The 17524-nt window shown below is 42.6% G+C and overlaps 1 protein-coding gene across 4 annotated transcripts in view; it reads left to right on the top strand.

Annotated features, from left to right (window-relative positions):
* The window catches only part of ltbp1 (latent transforming growth factor beta binding protein 1), a 345179-nt gene that overhangs the window by 138961 nt on the left and 188694 nt on the right, over positions 1–17524 (top strand). For all 4 annotated transcript variants that reach the window (XM_061964602.2, XM_061964595.2, XM_061964590.2 and 1 more), the window contains exon 5: positions 4541–4711. In XM_061964602.2, coding sequence (XP_061820586.2) covers positions 4541–4711 — 171 coding nt within the window. The remainder of the gene's footprint in view (positions 1–4540; positions 4712–17524) is intronic.

Below are 17524 nucleotides of genomic sequence, written 5' to 3'. Positions count from 1 at the left end.
CGAGTCAGGAAGACTTCGGTACCTTCCAGATCTTGTAACAGCACATAATCAATGACCACTCTAACGTACATGAACATTAATACTCTGTGGGCCTAATTTACTAATTCCAAATAGCTCGAACTAAACAGCTTGTGCAATCTCTAAAATAGTGTGTACTATTAGTGGCCATGTTGTGTGATCTACTAAGACAGTGTGTGCAATTGAAAAGTGGTACAGACCCCCTTATTTAAATGAGGATTTTGCATGTACTATAAGGGGCATCTGTTATGTACAGAGAAGGGAAGGAGGTGACAACCAAGGCAGAACTGTGGTTCACAAGGTTTATTTAAACCTTTGATGATTACGTGGTGTGTTTATGCTACCCTAAGTGAATAGGTGTAGGCTATGTGTATAATTAATAGTGTAAATGTTACCAGGGCTTGTTGTCTGTGAGTGTTGGATGTATCCTTTGTCGAATCAAGGGGGGGCAAGGCGAAGAGGCAGTCCGTAAACAGGCAAGGGGTCGAGGGTAGGAGCGAGGCAGCGTAGTCTGTGTCCGAGCAGGGGGGGTCGAGGATCGAGGGAGGCAGTCAGGAATCCGGATGGATGTCGAGAGGCAAAACACTATCACGGATGACAGGGAAGTCACTGCGGGAGACACAAGAGACATGAACAAGGGAGACACGGAGAGAGCAAAGAGAAGGCGAGCAAAGCTTAGGGAAGGGAATGCCAGACGTGATGCTTACTGGGAAGATGAGCGACGTTCTGGCAAAGGTTCCTCAGGTCCGCTGGTCTTTATGCCGCTCCCTCTCATCAGGTCCAGGTGCGTTGATAGGTGATTGTCTGCAGGCTTGTTGCTGCGTGGGCGTGTCTGAGCGCGCTGCCAGCGGAGGTGCCGGGTTGCCGAGGAAAAACGGGTTTGAGTCCGCGCCGTGACAGCATCACCACGGAGACACTCTCATTTACTGAACATTCAACTTATCATACTCCTACCTATGGCATTTTGCAATGTTTTCAAACAAGTAGGAGATATCTACCACTTTTCATGGGCATTTATGAAGCAGCCGTGCAGTGCATCTATATTTACGGGTGTCCAAACTACGGCCTGCGAGCCAAATGTGGCCTGCCAGCGTCTTCAGTTTGGCCCGCAAGATGGCACGATTTCAATAAACATCGGCGGGAAGCGGTGTATTCATATCATGTACAAATAGCCAGGGGTCTGTTAGTTGCCATATTGTTGCCATCTGGTGGGCATAGAAATGACCTCAACCGTTAGTGGGTGGTGCTTCAGTGGGTAAAGCACCACCCACTGAACGACGCGCGCAGCAGGCGTTTGCTGCAGTGATGTTGTCTCGCCAAAAAATAGTCCTTTCTTGTCGGTAACTGTGGACGTCCTGTCCTCCGGACCAAAGAGGAAAAGAACCAACCGGACTGTTATAGGCACAAAGTTCAAAAGCCAGCATCTGTAATGGTATGGGGGGTGTATTAGTGCCCAAGGCATCTGTGAAGGCACCATTAATGCTGAAAGGTACATACAGGTTTTGGAGCAACATATGTTGCCATCCAAGCAACGTTATCATGGACACCCCTGCTTATTTCAGCAAGACAATGCCAAGCCACGTGTTACAACAGCGTGGCTTCGTAGTAAAATAGTGCGTGTACTAGACTGGCCTGCCTGTAGTGCAGACCTGTCTCCCATTGAAAATATGTGTGTCACGTGGGGGTCGCATCTTTATGCAGGATCGTTCCTCCATTGCAACACGGACAACTCCGGACGAAAACGTAAAGGTACGAGATGGTTTATTTATAATAAATAATACACCGTACCAAACAGACAGAACAAAAGCGTGCCGAACGCACGGGAAGCTAAGGCTAACACTTAGCACAGGAATCTAGAAGGTGAATATACATAAACGTGACTGTTGCTTACCGCAAACAAGGAAGCCAGGACGAGTGAACAGAAAAGCAGGCTTAAATAGGGTCTCTTGATTAGGCACAGGTGTGCTTCCCGAATAACAGAGGCAGGTGAAAATAATACGTAACCATGGTAACAAACTCAAACAAGGAAGTGCACAACCAGGAACTGAGGTAGTCCAAAACTAACAGAACATAACTAAACTAAACATGATCCGAACCACGGATCATGAAAGTGTGGCGTATCATGAAGCATCAAATACAAAAACGGAGATTGTTGAACAACATAAGCTGTACATCAAGCAAGAATGGGAAATCATTCCACCTGAAAAGTTTCCAAAATTGGTCTCCACAGTTCCCAAACGTCTACTTAGTGTTGTTAAAAGGAAAGGCCATGTAACATGGTGGTAAAAATGCACCTGTGCCAACTTTTTTTGCAATGTGTTGCTGCCATTAAATTCTAAGTTAATGATTATTTGCAAAAAAATTTTTTCAAAAGTTTCTCAAATTGAACATTAAATATGTTGTCTTTGTAGTCTATTCAATTGAATATAAGTTGAAAAGGATTTGCACATCATTGTATTTTGTTTTTATTTACGATTTCCTCAACGTGCCAACTACACTGTGTCATGATCCGTGGTCGGATCATGTTTTGTTTATGTTATGTTAGTTTTGGACTTCCTTAGTTGTTTTGTGCATTTCAGGGGTTTGTTGTGTACGCGCATAAAAATGTTTTAAATTTGATTTTCTTCTCAGGTTATATTTCTTCTCTTTTGTTTAGAAGAATTGTTGTACATTTTTGGGTAGCAGGTTATAGTCTTGTTTTGTATATAATTTTAGCTTTTTGCAAATGCACCAAAACATAGAATTTCAATATTTTTGATTTAATAAATTATGGTTTTTAATGTTCTCTATATCCAACATTATGTATTATTCTAATTGATCTTTTTTGTTACACCGTTAGTGAATGAAGCGCACATTTGTAGTTGTTTCCCCATATTTCTACACAATAACTCAGATATGTTAACACTAGCGAGCAGTAAAGAATATGAAGTGATTTTTGGTCTAGAACATGTTTTTCTTTATTCATTATTGACATGTTTCTTGCTACTTTATGTGGTATTGGTTTACATGAGATTTCCAGTTCATTTTATCATCTATTATTACACCCAAGTTGTAGCTGTTAAATAAAAGCCAATACTGATTAAAAAAAAAGGCCGATACGATATACATCAACATTTTTAATATCGCCGCCAATAATCGGTCGATCTCTCCTTTTCAAATGTTATGAAGTCCACGTATGTCAACTTGCCTGGTGTCCAGTTGTAATCACCGCTCAGTACCGTCTGAAGCTTTTCTTGAAAATGTTAGCCAGAAAGTTTTTTTTTTTTTTCGAATGGAAGAATTGTGTATCAAAAAAAGAAATAGGCAGAATTGGAACGTTTTTAAGGATCTACTTTAAAGTCAGTGCTCTTCTACTCTCGTCACTTCACGTACAGATGTTTCATGAACAAAGCACAGTTCCACGACATATTCTCCAATATTTGTCAAATTATGTCCAATATCCAATTCTTATTTACCGTTTGCTGATATATGGATAGAATTGCAGACTAGTTTGAAGAGACTGGAATTAGAATCAGCACCCCTAAGTCCATGGTGCTTGCCCAGAAAAGTGTGGAGTTCTATCTTCGGGTCAGAGATAAGATCATGCCCCGAGTGGAGAAGTTCAAGTACCTTGGGATCTTGATTGCGAGTAAAGGATGTATGGATTGTGAGATTGACAGGTGGATTGATGCGGCATCGGCAGTGATGTGGACTCTGCATAGGTTAATCGTAGTGAAGAGGGAGCTGAGCTGGAAGGCAAAGCTCTTAATTTAGTAGATAATCTACGTTCTTATCCTTACCTATGGTTGTGATCAAAAAGTTGAGATCATTGGCACAATGATAGAAAATAGTTTTTTCCGTAGGGTGGTGGGGCTCTCACTTAGAGCTAGAGTGAGGAACTATGTCATTTGGGAGGAACTTGGCCACTAGTCTTCCACGTTGAGAGAAGCTGTATGAGGGGACTGGAGCATCTGGTCAGGATGCCTCTGGTGGAGGGATTCAGAGCATGGCTGACCGGTAGGAGGCCTGGGAAGATCCAGGACATGTCGGAGAGACTCTATCTCTCCTGTGAATGCCTTGGTATCCCTTGGCAGGACCTGGATGAAGTATCTACAGAAAGGGAAGTCTGGGCTTCTCTGCTTAGTCTGCTACCCCCTCGACCCATGGAAGAGGATGGATGGACATCTGCTGTTAACCATTAGCACGTAACCGGTTTAGGTGCCGTGTCTTTGTGTAGCTAGGAGCAGTGGGTTAGCGTTAGAGTTCAGGTTTAGGGTTAGGGGTCTGAAATCCCTATTCAATCGCAACAGAGTGATGTGGTAGGCCGCAGGCAAAGTCAAGTTTTGCAGATGAAGATTTCCTTTGTTCAGTACTTGATATTTATGTTAGGCAGGTATTTCCGATAGTCAAATTCTGTATTTGTATACAAGCAATAAAAAGATGTTTTATATATGTAGTAATATGTCCCCTTTAAATTTGATGAGGTTTGCTTTGAGTAAGATTTAAAAACATGCAATATGTTTTTCTCTCTCATATATGACAGCAGCGGGAAACCACACAGGAAGGATCAAGGTGGTGTTCACACCCACCATCTGCAAATTCACCTGTATGGGCGGCAGATGTCACAACAACTGCGAACAGGGAAATACGACAACCATCATCAGCGAGAATGGCCATGCCACTGATACACTGACAGCACCCAACTTCAGAGTAGGTAAGTGATCTTAGTTTTTGTTTCTCGCTTAATGTTTTGCACTACTTTGGATCAAGCACAAATAATCTGATTCACCAATATTACCAATAATCAATATGTTTCTGATAAAAAATGCATTGTGCCAATTCTTTCCAGGTATGTATCCAATTTCAGTTGAGAACCCTGAAGACTGACGTAAACTCTAAAATAAGAAACCACTGTTGGTAATGTGTTGGATTGGGATAATTTCTAAACGGTAGTCTGTTTTTTCTGGTCAGGATCAGTTGATGTGTTGTTTGTTCGCGGTTTGTGTTAAGAACTAAAAATACCAAGCGTACCAAAATGCTTCACAGCAAACCACATGACATTACTCTTTCATTAATTAGTCACATGGATATAAACTGGGAAAGGGTGTAAATGGCACCAATGAACATAACGTAATGAACATAACATATGAGTAAAAATAGTTGTACAGTCATCCCTCATTCATTGCGGGCAATTGGTTCAAGGCCTGACAAATTGCCTTGAGGTAGGATTTTCTTTTAAATAAATTGACCACCTTCGAAATACGTTTTTTAACAAAATTATAGCCCTCTAATATGAAATAACATCCATATGATCACCTTCACACTCGTTTTACCCATTATAGTAGCCTTGAGTGTGTTCTACTGTACACCGGCTTCCATGTGCTCAAACCCCGGGCATAAGTTGTTCTGTAAAAACATGTTCAATTTACCAGCCGCAGCTACGACCATTAGCCATGTTGTTAGCATTGGGTGTCGTGTGTTGTCATTCCACATTCTATTTGTGATGATGTAAATGAGGTGTGGTTGTAATGTCTAAGTATGTGTCAATGAAAGGGCATTTTATAACTTTTGTTAATATATGCTACAGTATAATTGTATTGTTATAATTGTATTGCATTTTTTTGTATATTTTTAATTTAGGTAACCAGGGACTGCAGATGGAAATTAGCTATTTAGCTATAATCGGATGCAGAACATATCTGTCTTTGAGCTTAATTAATATCTGTGTGCATTGTCCCTTCAAATAAAGACTAAACTAAACTAAACTAAACATCGCCCCTGTCAAAGGCTCACCAATGTCATGTAGATCTGAAGATTAGAGTTCATCTCCATTTAGCGTTGGCTATTGATGCTGATAGCAGTTTTGTTAGCATTAAGTGGCGCACCGAGTCAAATTAAGTCTTAGTTCGTCTCGTATCTCCTCTTTTGACATCGATCAAGACAAAGGCTCACCAATGTAGAGATGTGTTATTGATGAGGCAGGGGTTGAAAACTAAGTGCATCAATAGTTGTTCTGCCCAACGTTGGTCAATTTGATAATCACGGTAAAGATAGTGCCAACATTAGCCACCGTGTTCTAAACATTTGTATTGGAAGTTTTCTAATTAAGTAGTCCAAAAAAATTGTCTATCTTAGATTTATTTGAAAAACTCAAGCAATTCAAAAGGCACAGGTCACATTCATAGCAAAGTATGTAAGGAGTGCACAATAGGAAGAAAGATGCATTGTTCTTTATACACTGAATACAAGTTGGGAGGGTGGGAGTAGGCTCAGTTTGGAGGGGGAGAGAACATATGAGTTTGGAGGAGGGGACATATGACGTAACTCAGTGGAGACAATGACTGCACTGATAACTGGAATGAAGAAGCCGACACTTTCAAATTAGAAGACGAGAAGGGAGAAGAGATACTTTCACAGTGAGTCATGCGGACAAGGTCATTCTCTGGTCAGAATGTGCTTTTTACAGAAATACTGCAGTTTGTAATGGCATAGTGCACTGATCCTCAACAGGCGGACCGCGGTCCATGTCCGGACCCAGCGACGTTTCCGTCCGGACCCAGCACAAATTAAAGTTAAAAAAAATAAAATAATAATAATAATTTTTTTTATAATTATAATTATTATAAAAATATATAATAATTGTATTTATCTTTGAGTTATTGCTAGCGCAAGTCAACGTTATTTGTTGTTTTTAGTCAAATATCTCCACGTTTCGTTTACACTTCTCCGTGTCTCACTCACTCCGTCTCTCTCTCTCTCTCTCTCTCTCTCTCTCTCAGAGAGAGAGAGAGACGGAGTGAGAGCGAGAGAACGCCACTCTGATTGGTTGATTCCGGGGTATGGGTTGTCATCTCTATCACAACGACGCGCTGATAGGCTGTTACCACCTGGGTCATACACATGTGCACAGTGCATGGAACCTTTCGCTGCAGGCACACAGTTGTCTCGTATCGCTACTTTGCTAACTGTTCACTCGTCAGTCACTGAATGTGAATCAAATCACAATGGCATGCTCCAAGTTGGCTCAGGCTGGTAAAAGAAAGGTGGACAGGGAAAACCGACGTTTCAAGGAAGAATGGGCAGAGCAATATGTTTTCATCCTACCTACTGCAAGTACCAGACCAATGTGTCTAATATACAACAGTACTGTTGCTCTGGTGAAAAGTGAAAATCTGAAACGTCACTATCTGAAAGAGCACCGCGAATTTGAAGAGACATGATTCAGAGCTAAGAAAAAAAGAAATCACGAGGCTGAAAAAGTCATATGAAACATCAAGCAAGATTTTTGTTAAATCTATGACACAACAACAAATAGCAACAGAGTGCTCACTCAGAGTGGCATGGGTTTTGGGTAAACACAAGAAGCCATTCTCTGATGCAGAAATAATTAAAGAATGCTCGACTGAAGTGATGGGTGCCATGTTTGAAGGCAAAGAAAATGAGGAAATGACAGCTAAAATAAATCAAATCCCACTCTCTGATGCCACAGCTACCAGACGTCTTGGCTTCAACCCCAAGAGCCCAATTCTCCCATTGAGCAGCTGTGTTTTACACAATGGGGATGTACTGTACCATAATTATATTTGCACATGAATGAGATCTGTTGAGGTCATTTGTTTACCAGGGATAGGAGGGTTGTGTTTAAAAGTATTTATTTTTTGTTAAAACTGAAAGTTTTATTTAAGTTCTTATTTATTTTTGTTTCAAAGAAAATCTTTCATGTATTTTATTGGATATTTATTTTATTTTTGTTAATTTTAAGAAAATGTTAAACTACTACCTACCTCCTGCTACTATATAAGCTTGACCGATAATAAACGGACCCAGCCTGTTTCAAAAAAACATTTGTGGACCTTCAAGATTTGTACTTGAGGACCCCTGGCATAGTGCAAGGATACATAAATGTTTTCAATCACACATTGTTCACCATTAGCCCAGAAATGGAAGTCCTGCCTGGAGAATATCTTTATTGATAGGCACAACAATATTTAGAGTACCGGTATCTTTAATTTTTTTCAAATATGCGATGTAAAGAAGTCGCATTGTATTTTTTTAAACGCTTTTAAAAGTGTGTGTATGTGTGTGTGTGTGTGTGTGTGTGTGTGTGTGTGTGTGTGTGTGTGTGTGTGTGTGTGTGTGTGTGTGTGTTGACTAATTACCAGAGACTATATATAACGTAGTCAATATTTTGTGGAACATGATTGGCAGGGGATGGCAGTACTTACATCACCTGGAAGAGGAAGTGTCACACAAGTATATTAATGTATGGGAATTTGGAAACACTGATATTATGCAACATCGCTCATTTATTGCAGACATATACAGTAAGAACATTAATCACAGTTGTCTAGCCTCAAGGTTTTACTGCACACAACTTGTCAATCTTCAGTTTCAGTCCAGTAATACTACCATACTACAGTATGTGTTTACGTTTTCAACCATATCTAAAGATGGACACTTCTGTTTGGTTCCCAATTATGTGGAGTTTGCATTATTGTTGTGGCCATTTGCAGTCATGCTTTGGTCTTTGCAGAGGTACTGCAGCGTTGACAGTTGTGCTCTCGCTTTTGCATCACTATCTCAGCCACCAAAGTGCACTACTTGTGTTGTATTTACAACAACATGATGGAGGGTCTAAGCTTTATTTGTCTGTTGGAGCAGATTACTTTCACACCACAACTGAATTGTGGCAAGGGCTTTACGAAATGCACCCAAGAACATGATTAGAAAAGCTGGTATTTTGTCCTCATTAATTACCAGTGTTTATTCACTGGTTTCTGCTCTTTGCAGTTGTCATGTTTTTCATTGTTCTGTGTTGTGCTTTACACGTTTGTCAAGTTTTTATACATTCTGAGACATTAGAGTTCCTGTCTGAACTTGCACTTTGTTGCTGTTTTTTTATCAAGAAAATGTTGTTTTGTGTCAGTTTGAATACTAAGTGAACAACTGATCATCAACATGTGATGCCAGGTTAACACTTGGTACTATTGTATGGACACTTTTTTATTGGTTCCCATTCACACTAGCACGTGACTAAAAGTTAACTTGGAAGTATTGATGGGACGAAATGTGCCGAGGCTTCGAGGCGTGTGTCAAGTAATGGAGGGGTCTTTTCCGCAAAGCGCGGAGCGAGGCTTGCTTCATGTTGGGGAGAAGGAGCTGGAAATTATGACGTGTGAAGCCTCACTGCCAGGCTGTACCACGTGACTGTTTCGGGACGTGGTTCATATTTGCCGGGAGATTCGACAAGTCATAAACTGCCCAATCTTCATTGAAAATGTGGGGTTCGATTCTCGGCAACGTCACTTCTGAAATGTTAACATTGCATTTAATAAAGTAACGCAAACATTACATTTAAAAAAGTAACGCATTCATTATTCTTTTAACCAGCTACCAGAAATCAATAGCTGGATGATGGAGAGGTTTTATAAGAAAAGAAAGACACGCTTCAAACCAAACATTTAAATATACTAAATCTCCTCTATTCTGTATATCGTTGTCCAAGTTACACAATATTGTCATCTTCCTCTTTATGCCATTCCCTCAAAGTGACAGAAAAACATAATACAACCTGCCATATCATATGATTGTACCATGTTGGCAAAATACAAACACACAATACTTATACATTTATAACACATAAAACATATTTTATTATGCTTTGTGAATTTAACTAGCAAAACCATGTTGTCAAACATTTATTTTGATTCATTGTCATTTCCAAGAGCTATAAGAGACGCAACAATTCAATGCATCACATATTCTGTGGTTAAGATACAGCTGTTTGTAGTCATACATTTGGCCAGCAGGTGGAGCCTGCCGAAGCATGCATTGAAGCTTTCGGAAATTCTCGAACCAACCGAGTCAATGCCTCTTCAGGCTTCATCTTACCATCACTACTTGGAAGTAGACCAAGCACTTTTATTATCCACTCTGAAACCGTGCGGCCCAGCTGACCTCCCTTGAGTTATGTCATGTGCCACCTTGTCTCAAATTCTCCACCATCATTCCTGCCCTCACGAAGCCACAGATCACAGGACTCAACGACTGCAGACCAGTGGCACTGATGTCTGTAGTCATAAAGTCCTTTGAGCGCCTGGTTCTACCCCACCTTAAAACTATCACCGCACGGCACCTGGACCCGCTGCAGTTAGCTTACGGAGCCAACAAGTCTGTAGATGACGCAATAAACCCGACCCTCCACTTAGTTCTCCAGCATCTGGACTCAACGGGAACCTACGACAGCATCCTGTTTGTAGACTTCGGCTTTACATTCAATACTATCATCCCAACTCATCGACCGGACAAGCTCTTCCAGCTCAATGTCCCTGACTCCACATGCAGGTGGATCACAGACTTCCTGACAGACCGGAAGCAGCATGTGCGGCTGGGGAGGACTGTGTAGGACACCATGTCCATCTGCACTGGATCCCCACAAGGCTGTGTGATTCTCCCCCTGCTCTTCTCCCTGTACATGAACTGCTGCACCGTCAGTCAGCTGTCTTTAAATCTGGTCAAGTTTGCGGAAGACAAAACCCTCATTGTGCTCATCTCAGACAACGATGAGTCTTCTTACAGATGGACGGTAGATTGTCTGGTGTCCTGGTTCAGCAGCAACAACCTGGAACTAAACTCCCAAAAAACAATGGAGATGATCGTGGACTTCAGGAAAGCCACAGCCCCACAGTACTCCATCGTGGACGAACCGCTTCCTTTCACATAAGAGCTCAAGTGGGAGCTCAACGTCTGCTCCCTCATCAAAAAGCCCTGCAGAGGATGTTCTCCTTGCTGCAGCTGAGGAAACTCAAGCTGCCAACAAATATGTTGGTGCAGTTCTACTTGACCATCATTGAATCTATCCTCACAACCTCCATTATTGTGTGGTATCCTGGGGCCACAGCCCCACAAACACAGACTGCAGCAAATCATATGCTCTGCTGAGAAGGTAATCTTCTGTTTAGTGGCCTTGTGGTTTGAGTGTCCGCCCTGAGATCGGTAGGTCGTGACTTCAAACCCCGGCTGAGTCATACCAAAGACTATAAAAATTGGACCCATTACCTCCCTGCTTGGCACTCAGCATCAAGAGTTGGAATTGGGGGTTAAATCACCAAAATGATTCCCGAGCGCGGCCACCGCTGCTGCTCACTGCTCCCCTCACCTCCCAGAGGGTGGAACAAGGGGATGGGTCAAATGCAGAGAGTAATTTCCCCACACCTAGTGTGTGTGTGACTATCAGTGGTACTTTAACTTTAACTTTTAATCGGCTGCAACCTCCCATCTCTCCAAGACCTGTATGCCTCCAGGACCCGAGGGCGTTCAAGCCGGATTATGGACACCAACTTTTTGATCTTCTCTCCTTAAGCAGAAGACTAAGGTCCATCGGACAAAAACCTACCGCCACAATAACAGTTTTTTTCCTCCTGCCATCAGGCTCATAAACACAGACTGATCTATCCCTTGTACTTTCACATCCTGCACTGAATTCACTTTCACCTCTTGCTCACTGTCCACTTCAGTCTTGTTGGACTAACTGGTTCATCGGCTGGGGACCACTAGTCCGTGATGTTTCGCTCTTTTAACCCCAGTACATCTCCTGTAAGCAGAGCGATGGCAGGGACTTTTCCCTGATGCCCTGGGTGTTACTTAGCCCCCAACTCTTCTGCTTTCTCCTTAGCCACTGCCAGAAGCTTTCCTTCTCTGCTACCTCAGCCAGTTATTTAATGACTTTTCGATACGCTGTTCCTTGTCAGCCAATGTCGCATTTTTCAGCCAACCTCCATGCACTCTGCTAGTAGGTCAGCATACCTGGAATACTGCTGTTCATTCGCGGCCTCCATACCCTGCTTGCATGTGACAGTGAGTTCCACCAGCATGATGATTTTGTGTGACTCTGACCACTTAATCAGGTCTGGCTTTAGTGATGTTTCTACAATATACCAGGGGAATTGGTGTTGCTCTCATAGACCACTCACTGCTGGAGGAGAGAAGCTCCGCTGTCTTTCTTCTGTGGGTTGTACTCGTGATCTATCCGGCTCTTGTATACAAAATAGCGGGTTTTGCTGGAGCAAGAGGTCTGCTGTTGGCCTTCTGTCTGCATGACTTTGCCACTTCTGCCAATTTCCTGAGCACCTGATTGTGTCGCCACCGATACTGGCCTTGGGACAATGTCTTGCAGCCTGACAAGATATGCTGGGCTCTCGCATTAATGGTATTACTATTATTATTCAGTGCCAAACCAGGGGACATGATTTTGGGGACAAGGTAAGGTGTTATAGGGATCCGATTAAAAAAAACACTGAGGTTGGCTTGGGGGTTCTTCCACAGCTGTGACCATGAGATGGCCTGCCTATCTGTGACTCCTTCCAATGACATCCAGCTTTTTTGCTGGCTGAAATTATTTTTATTTTTCACTTTCATATATTTTTACATCACAAGTTGTGTTCTTTTAGCAGGGCTGTGTTCTTTTTGTGTGTTTTTTTGGATGACTGGGTTGAGTAGCCGCGCAATATCGGGTGTTCTGGCTTCATAAGGGCCATGGTGTTTTTATTTGTGTGTTTGGTTTGGATGTGTTAGTCATATGTCATCCGTTTTGGTTTTTGACGTTTTGGAGTGTTTTTTTAATGGCTGCGGATTGGATGGTCGGTTGTTTTGCTTCCGGTTTATGTTGCGTCGCACGGTTTCGCTTCCTGTTAGGCGGGGTCCGTGCCCGTCTGTTTCGGCTTTGCGTTGTGGAGTTTGTGTTAATGGCTAGGTGCAGGGGCAGCGCAGCTTTTTTGTTTGGTGTGAGTGGTGTTGCTCGGTTGTTTAGCCTGTGATGCGTTTGTGAGGGTTTGGATTGGGGAGCGGAGTTTTTTGGTGGGGTGTGGTCGTTAATGTCTCTTGTTTGCATGTTGGCATTTGGGCTGGCCAGCGGACTGGCGCTGGTTGCCATGGTTCTGTCCGCATGTGGTTGTCGGTTGCGATTTTTTGGTCATTTTGTTTTAGTGCGGTGGTGCTGGCTGTCGGGGGTTTTGCAGTGGTTGTCTTTGCTGCCATTTGTTTGTAGCGCGGGAGCCCGTGGCTGCTGCAAGTGGGGGGACCGCTATTGTGGTCTGTGGCGTCACATTCGCATAGTGGTTGTCGGGGCTGACGCACTTGCCGGTTTCGTTTTCGTTTGTTGTCATGTTGGTTGGCTTCTCTTGCACTCTGCCGTGCCGCCCTTCATGCACAATGTTTTGCCATCATCTGGGTGTAGGCTTGTAGGGGGTTATGTTTAGGGGGGTCGGCGCGAGGCCAGACCTGTGGGGCGGGGGATGAATCGGGCGATTCTCGGTGGATGGTGGGTTCCGGGGCTTGATCGCTGATATTTGTATATACAGTATGTGTGAATGTAATTATTATTATATATCTATATATTTTTTTTCATGTGTATACTTTGGACACTGGTCGGAGCTTGCTTTCCCCACATGGGTCGGCGTTCCGGGCTGCTGTGGCTGGGCTTCGTGTCTGGGGGCTCCTGGGTCCCGCTGCCCACCCTACTTCCGTATGCTTGGCTCGGCGGGGGCCTGCTGGGTCTAGTCCCTGCACGCGGTCAGTCGTGGTGCCTTCGTGTGTTCGTGTGGCGTGCTTCGTTGGGGTCCATGCAGGGGTGGGGTGGGTGGTTCCCCTGGCCCCGTGCTGGACTTAAATGCACACCCACCTAACGTGCTAATAGATTGTATTGATTTGTATGATATATTTCATATGATATATCATGTTAAAGGTCTGTGCTCTGCATAAATGTTGTTTCCAGCTGAGTGTAATTGTAATGAATAGAAACACATTGATGGATTTGCGTGGTCTTTACAAGAAGATGACATAGCTAGGCAACAGTTTGAGACAGTAATCCATGCCTTTATTACATCTCAACTGGATTTCTGTAACTCTTTGTATTTTGGAATTAGTCAATCCTCTCTCTCACGTCTGCAGCTGGTCCAAAATGCAGCTGCCCGACTTTTAACAAACACAAGAAAAAGAGAGCACATTACTCCTGTTTTAGACTCCCTCCACTGGCTGCCTTTGTCTTTTAGAGTCCATTTTAAAATTATTTTACTGGTTTTTAAATCCTTACATGGTCTTGCCCCACCTTACCTCTCTGAGCTGCTCCACCTCTATGCCCCCACCCGGTCCCTCAGGTCAGGTGATCGGCTGCTCCTGGAGGCACCCAAATCAAAGCGCAAGCTCAGAGGGGACAGAGCCTTCTCTGTTGCGGGTCCCAAACTCTGGAACAATCTCCCTCTTGATGTGAGACAGGCCCATTCTTTGGCTACTTTTAAAACCCTTCTTAAACCCCATTTTTACCCACTGGCTTTTAACCCAGCATGAGACTTTGAACTGTTTAAACTGTTTTTAACTTTTTAGCTGCTTTTTATCTAACAAATTGTTCTTAAGATAACTTGTATTTGCTTTTTCAATGTGTATTTTATCTCTATTTTAAATGTAATATTTTTGTCTGTCCTTTGCCTGTATTTCTTTGTGGTGTACAGTTCTTCAACTGTGGTTGTTTTTAAAGGGCTTTATAAATAAAGTTGGTATGGTATGGTATGGTATGGTATGGTATGGTATAACAACTGCATTGCACATTGCACTGCACACATAGTTAACTTATTTAGGGCTTAAAATGTAGGTGTTGATAAGACTTCCCTGCTGTGAGATGTTACATGATGTTGCTTGTGTACAAGCTCTTATGCTAGTAAAAATAGTAATAAAACAATTTTTTCCACACATATTTATTTACACCAATTACATGTAGTACTGATAAGAGTACCAATAAATACTGGTTTTGATAAGGAATATTGAGGAAATAGTATTGATAAAATCCTAAGGATATACAACCCTACTGTCAAGTTTGTTCCATAGATTTAACACTTTGATTGAAATGCATCTTTCTATTGAGACTGTTAGATATAGATTTAAAAAAAATCTCAGTTACTTTTAGATCATAATTTTTCTCTTTTTACAAATCTGTTAAGACATATTTTTTTAGAATATTGCACTCTACCAGTTTATTGAATTTCAATAAGTTTAACTGTTATATTATTATATTAGACTGTAACATTGACCTTGCGGGTGCCATGTATCCGTTTCCACTAATGACTCTTACAGCTCTCTCCTGTCAAAGGAAGGTTGGATTTAAATGTTTTACAGTGGCCTAGTGGTTAGAGCAGGGGTGTCAAACTCAAAAACAGAGTGGGCCAAAATTTAAAACTGAAAAAAGCCGCGGGCCAAGGTTGAACAAATTAACCTTTTAATAGGGACCCAAACAAGTTTTGCATTGAATATTGAACAAGCAAGGCTTATATAACTCTATAGTGACATGCAAAATCGAGTTTCAAATAATAATAATCCATCCATCCATCCATTTTCTACCGCTTATTCCCTTTGGTGGTCGCGGGGGGCGCTGGAACCTATTTCAGCTACAATCGGGCGGAAGGCGGGGTACAATAATATTAATTAAAGAATATCAACGGAATATCAAATACAATTTAAATAAAAATTGAATGCCTCTTTTCTATTTGCAGCCTTATAAGGTAAATATCAACATTAACTTTTTCCACAGGCTAACAAATTTGAAAATAAAATAGCAATGAATAAATCAACCATTCAGGACTTTAAACTGCTCAGTTTGCAACACACTGATCTAATCTGATGTGCCCAAGCCAGATACCTGCCATATTTTCTTGGATGCTAGTTCATTAATGTCGGGGCTCAGGCTTTGAGCCGAGGCAACTTTTATTATCGAACGAGGGTGTTCATCAGTCATTATATCTCGTAGTCCACCTGGACCACAGTCTTGGGGGCGTGCCTTAAAGGCACTGCCTTTAACGTCCTCTACGAGCTGTCCTCACGTCCACTTTTCATCCATTCTAACAACGTGCCGTCCCAGTCACAAGATATGTGCGGCTTCTGTACGCACACACACGTGAATGCAATGTGAGGTGAAGTGAATTATATTTATATAGCGCTTTTCTCTAGTGACTCAAAGCGCTTTTACATAGTGAAACCCAATATCTAAGTTACATTTAAACCAGTGTGGGTGGCACTGGGAGCGGGTGGGTAAAGTGTCTTGCCCAAGGACACAACGGCAGAGACTAGGATGGCGGGAGCGGGGATCAAACCTGGAACCCTCAAGTTGCTGGCACGGCCGCTCTACCAACCGAGCTATACCGCCCCTGAGTGTGGTCGTATAAACAACTTTAACACTGTTAGAAATATACGCCACACTGTGAATCCCCACCAAACAAGAATGACAAACACATTTCGGGAGAACATCGGCACCGTAACACAACATAAACACAACAAAACAAATACCCAGAACCTTTTGCAGTACTAACTCTTCCCCCCCCCCTCAGAGTTAGTGCTACAAAGGATTCTGGGTATTTGTTCTGTTGTCTTTAGGTTGTGTTACGGTGCAGATGTTCTCCCGAAATGTGTTTGTCATTCTTGTTTGGTGGGGATTCACAGTGTGGCGTATTTTTCTAACAGTGTTAAAGTTGTTTATACGGCCACTCTCAGTGTAACCTGTATCGCTGTTGATCAAGAATGCGTTGCATTCACTTGTGTGTGCGTGCAGAAGCCGCACTTATTATGTGACGGGGCCAGCACTCGTTGGACTAGATGAAAAGCGGACGTGACGATTTTCGGGAAGGTCACTGAAATTTGGGAGGGTTGGCAAGTATGAGAATTAGCGGTGAATGCAGTTTTACCGCGGCACCGCCGCTGTATATAATCGGCGGGCCAGTTCTAGTGTTAATTTGATATTGCCTCAAGGGCCAAGTGAAATTACACGGCGGGCCAAATTTGGCCCACGGGCCAGAGTTTGACACCCATGGGTTAGAGTGTCTGCCCTGAGATTGGTAGGTTGTGAGTTCAAAGCCCGGCCGAGTCATACCAAAGACTATAAAAATGGGACCCATTACCTCCCTGCTTGGCACTCAGCATCAAGGGTTGGAATTGGGGGTCAAATCACCAAGATTTATGCCCGGGCGTGGCCCACTGCTCCCCTCACCTCCCAGGGGGTGATCAAGGGTGATGGGTCCAATGCATAGAATAATTTCGCCACACCTAGTGTGTGTGTGACAATCATTGGTACTTTAACTTTTAACTTTAATGTTATATTCTAAATTCTCTCAACTGCTTCGCCTTTTTCCAAACATGTTTTCGTGATATCTTGTTCTTCCAACATAAGGAATGGCTCAAATGGGATTGCTGTGCAGAAGAGTGAACCTAACACTACTTCTGGTTAACACAATGTATCTGGCTGTCAGAGAACAGGAGCACACAAAATGTGTTAGTTGTTAAACAAAAGAAAGTGAGCACATTCAATTTCTGTGACTAAGGTGTATACAACATGAATTTAAGCCCAGGGTATGATAAAACTGCCTCTGTGTAATGTAGTGTGTTACATGTTGCACACACTCATAGAAGTGAGACTGCCTTCGTCGTTCATAGAGCATGTCAGTGTCTTGAGCTGACAGATGGAGAAACATTAGACGAGGGGAAACTTGAA

The sequence above is a fragment of the Nerophis lumbriciformis genome, linkage group LG02, assembly GCF_033978685.3.
Source record: "Nerophis lumbriciformis linkage group LG02, RoL_Nlum_v2.1, whole genome shotgun sequence".
NCBI classification, from domain to species: Eukaryota; Metazoa; Chordata; class Actinopteri; order Syngnathiformes; family Syngnathidae; genus Nerophis; species Nerophis lumbriciformis.
Note: the sequence above shows the minus strand (reverse complement) of the source record. Positions and strands in the feature narration are given on the sequence as shown.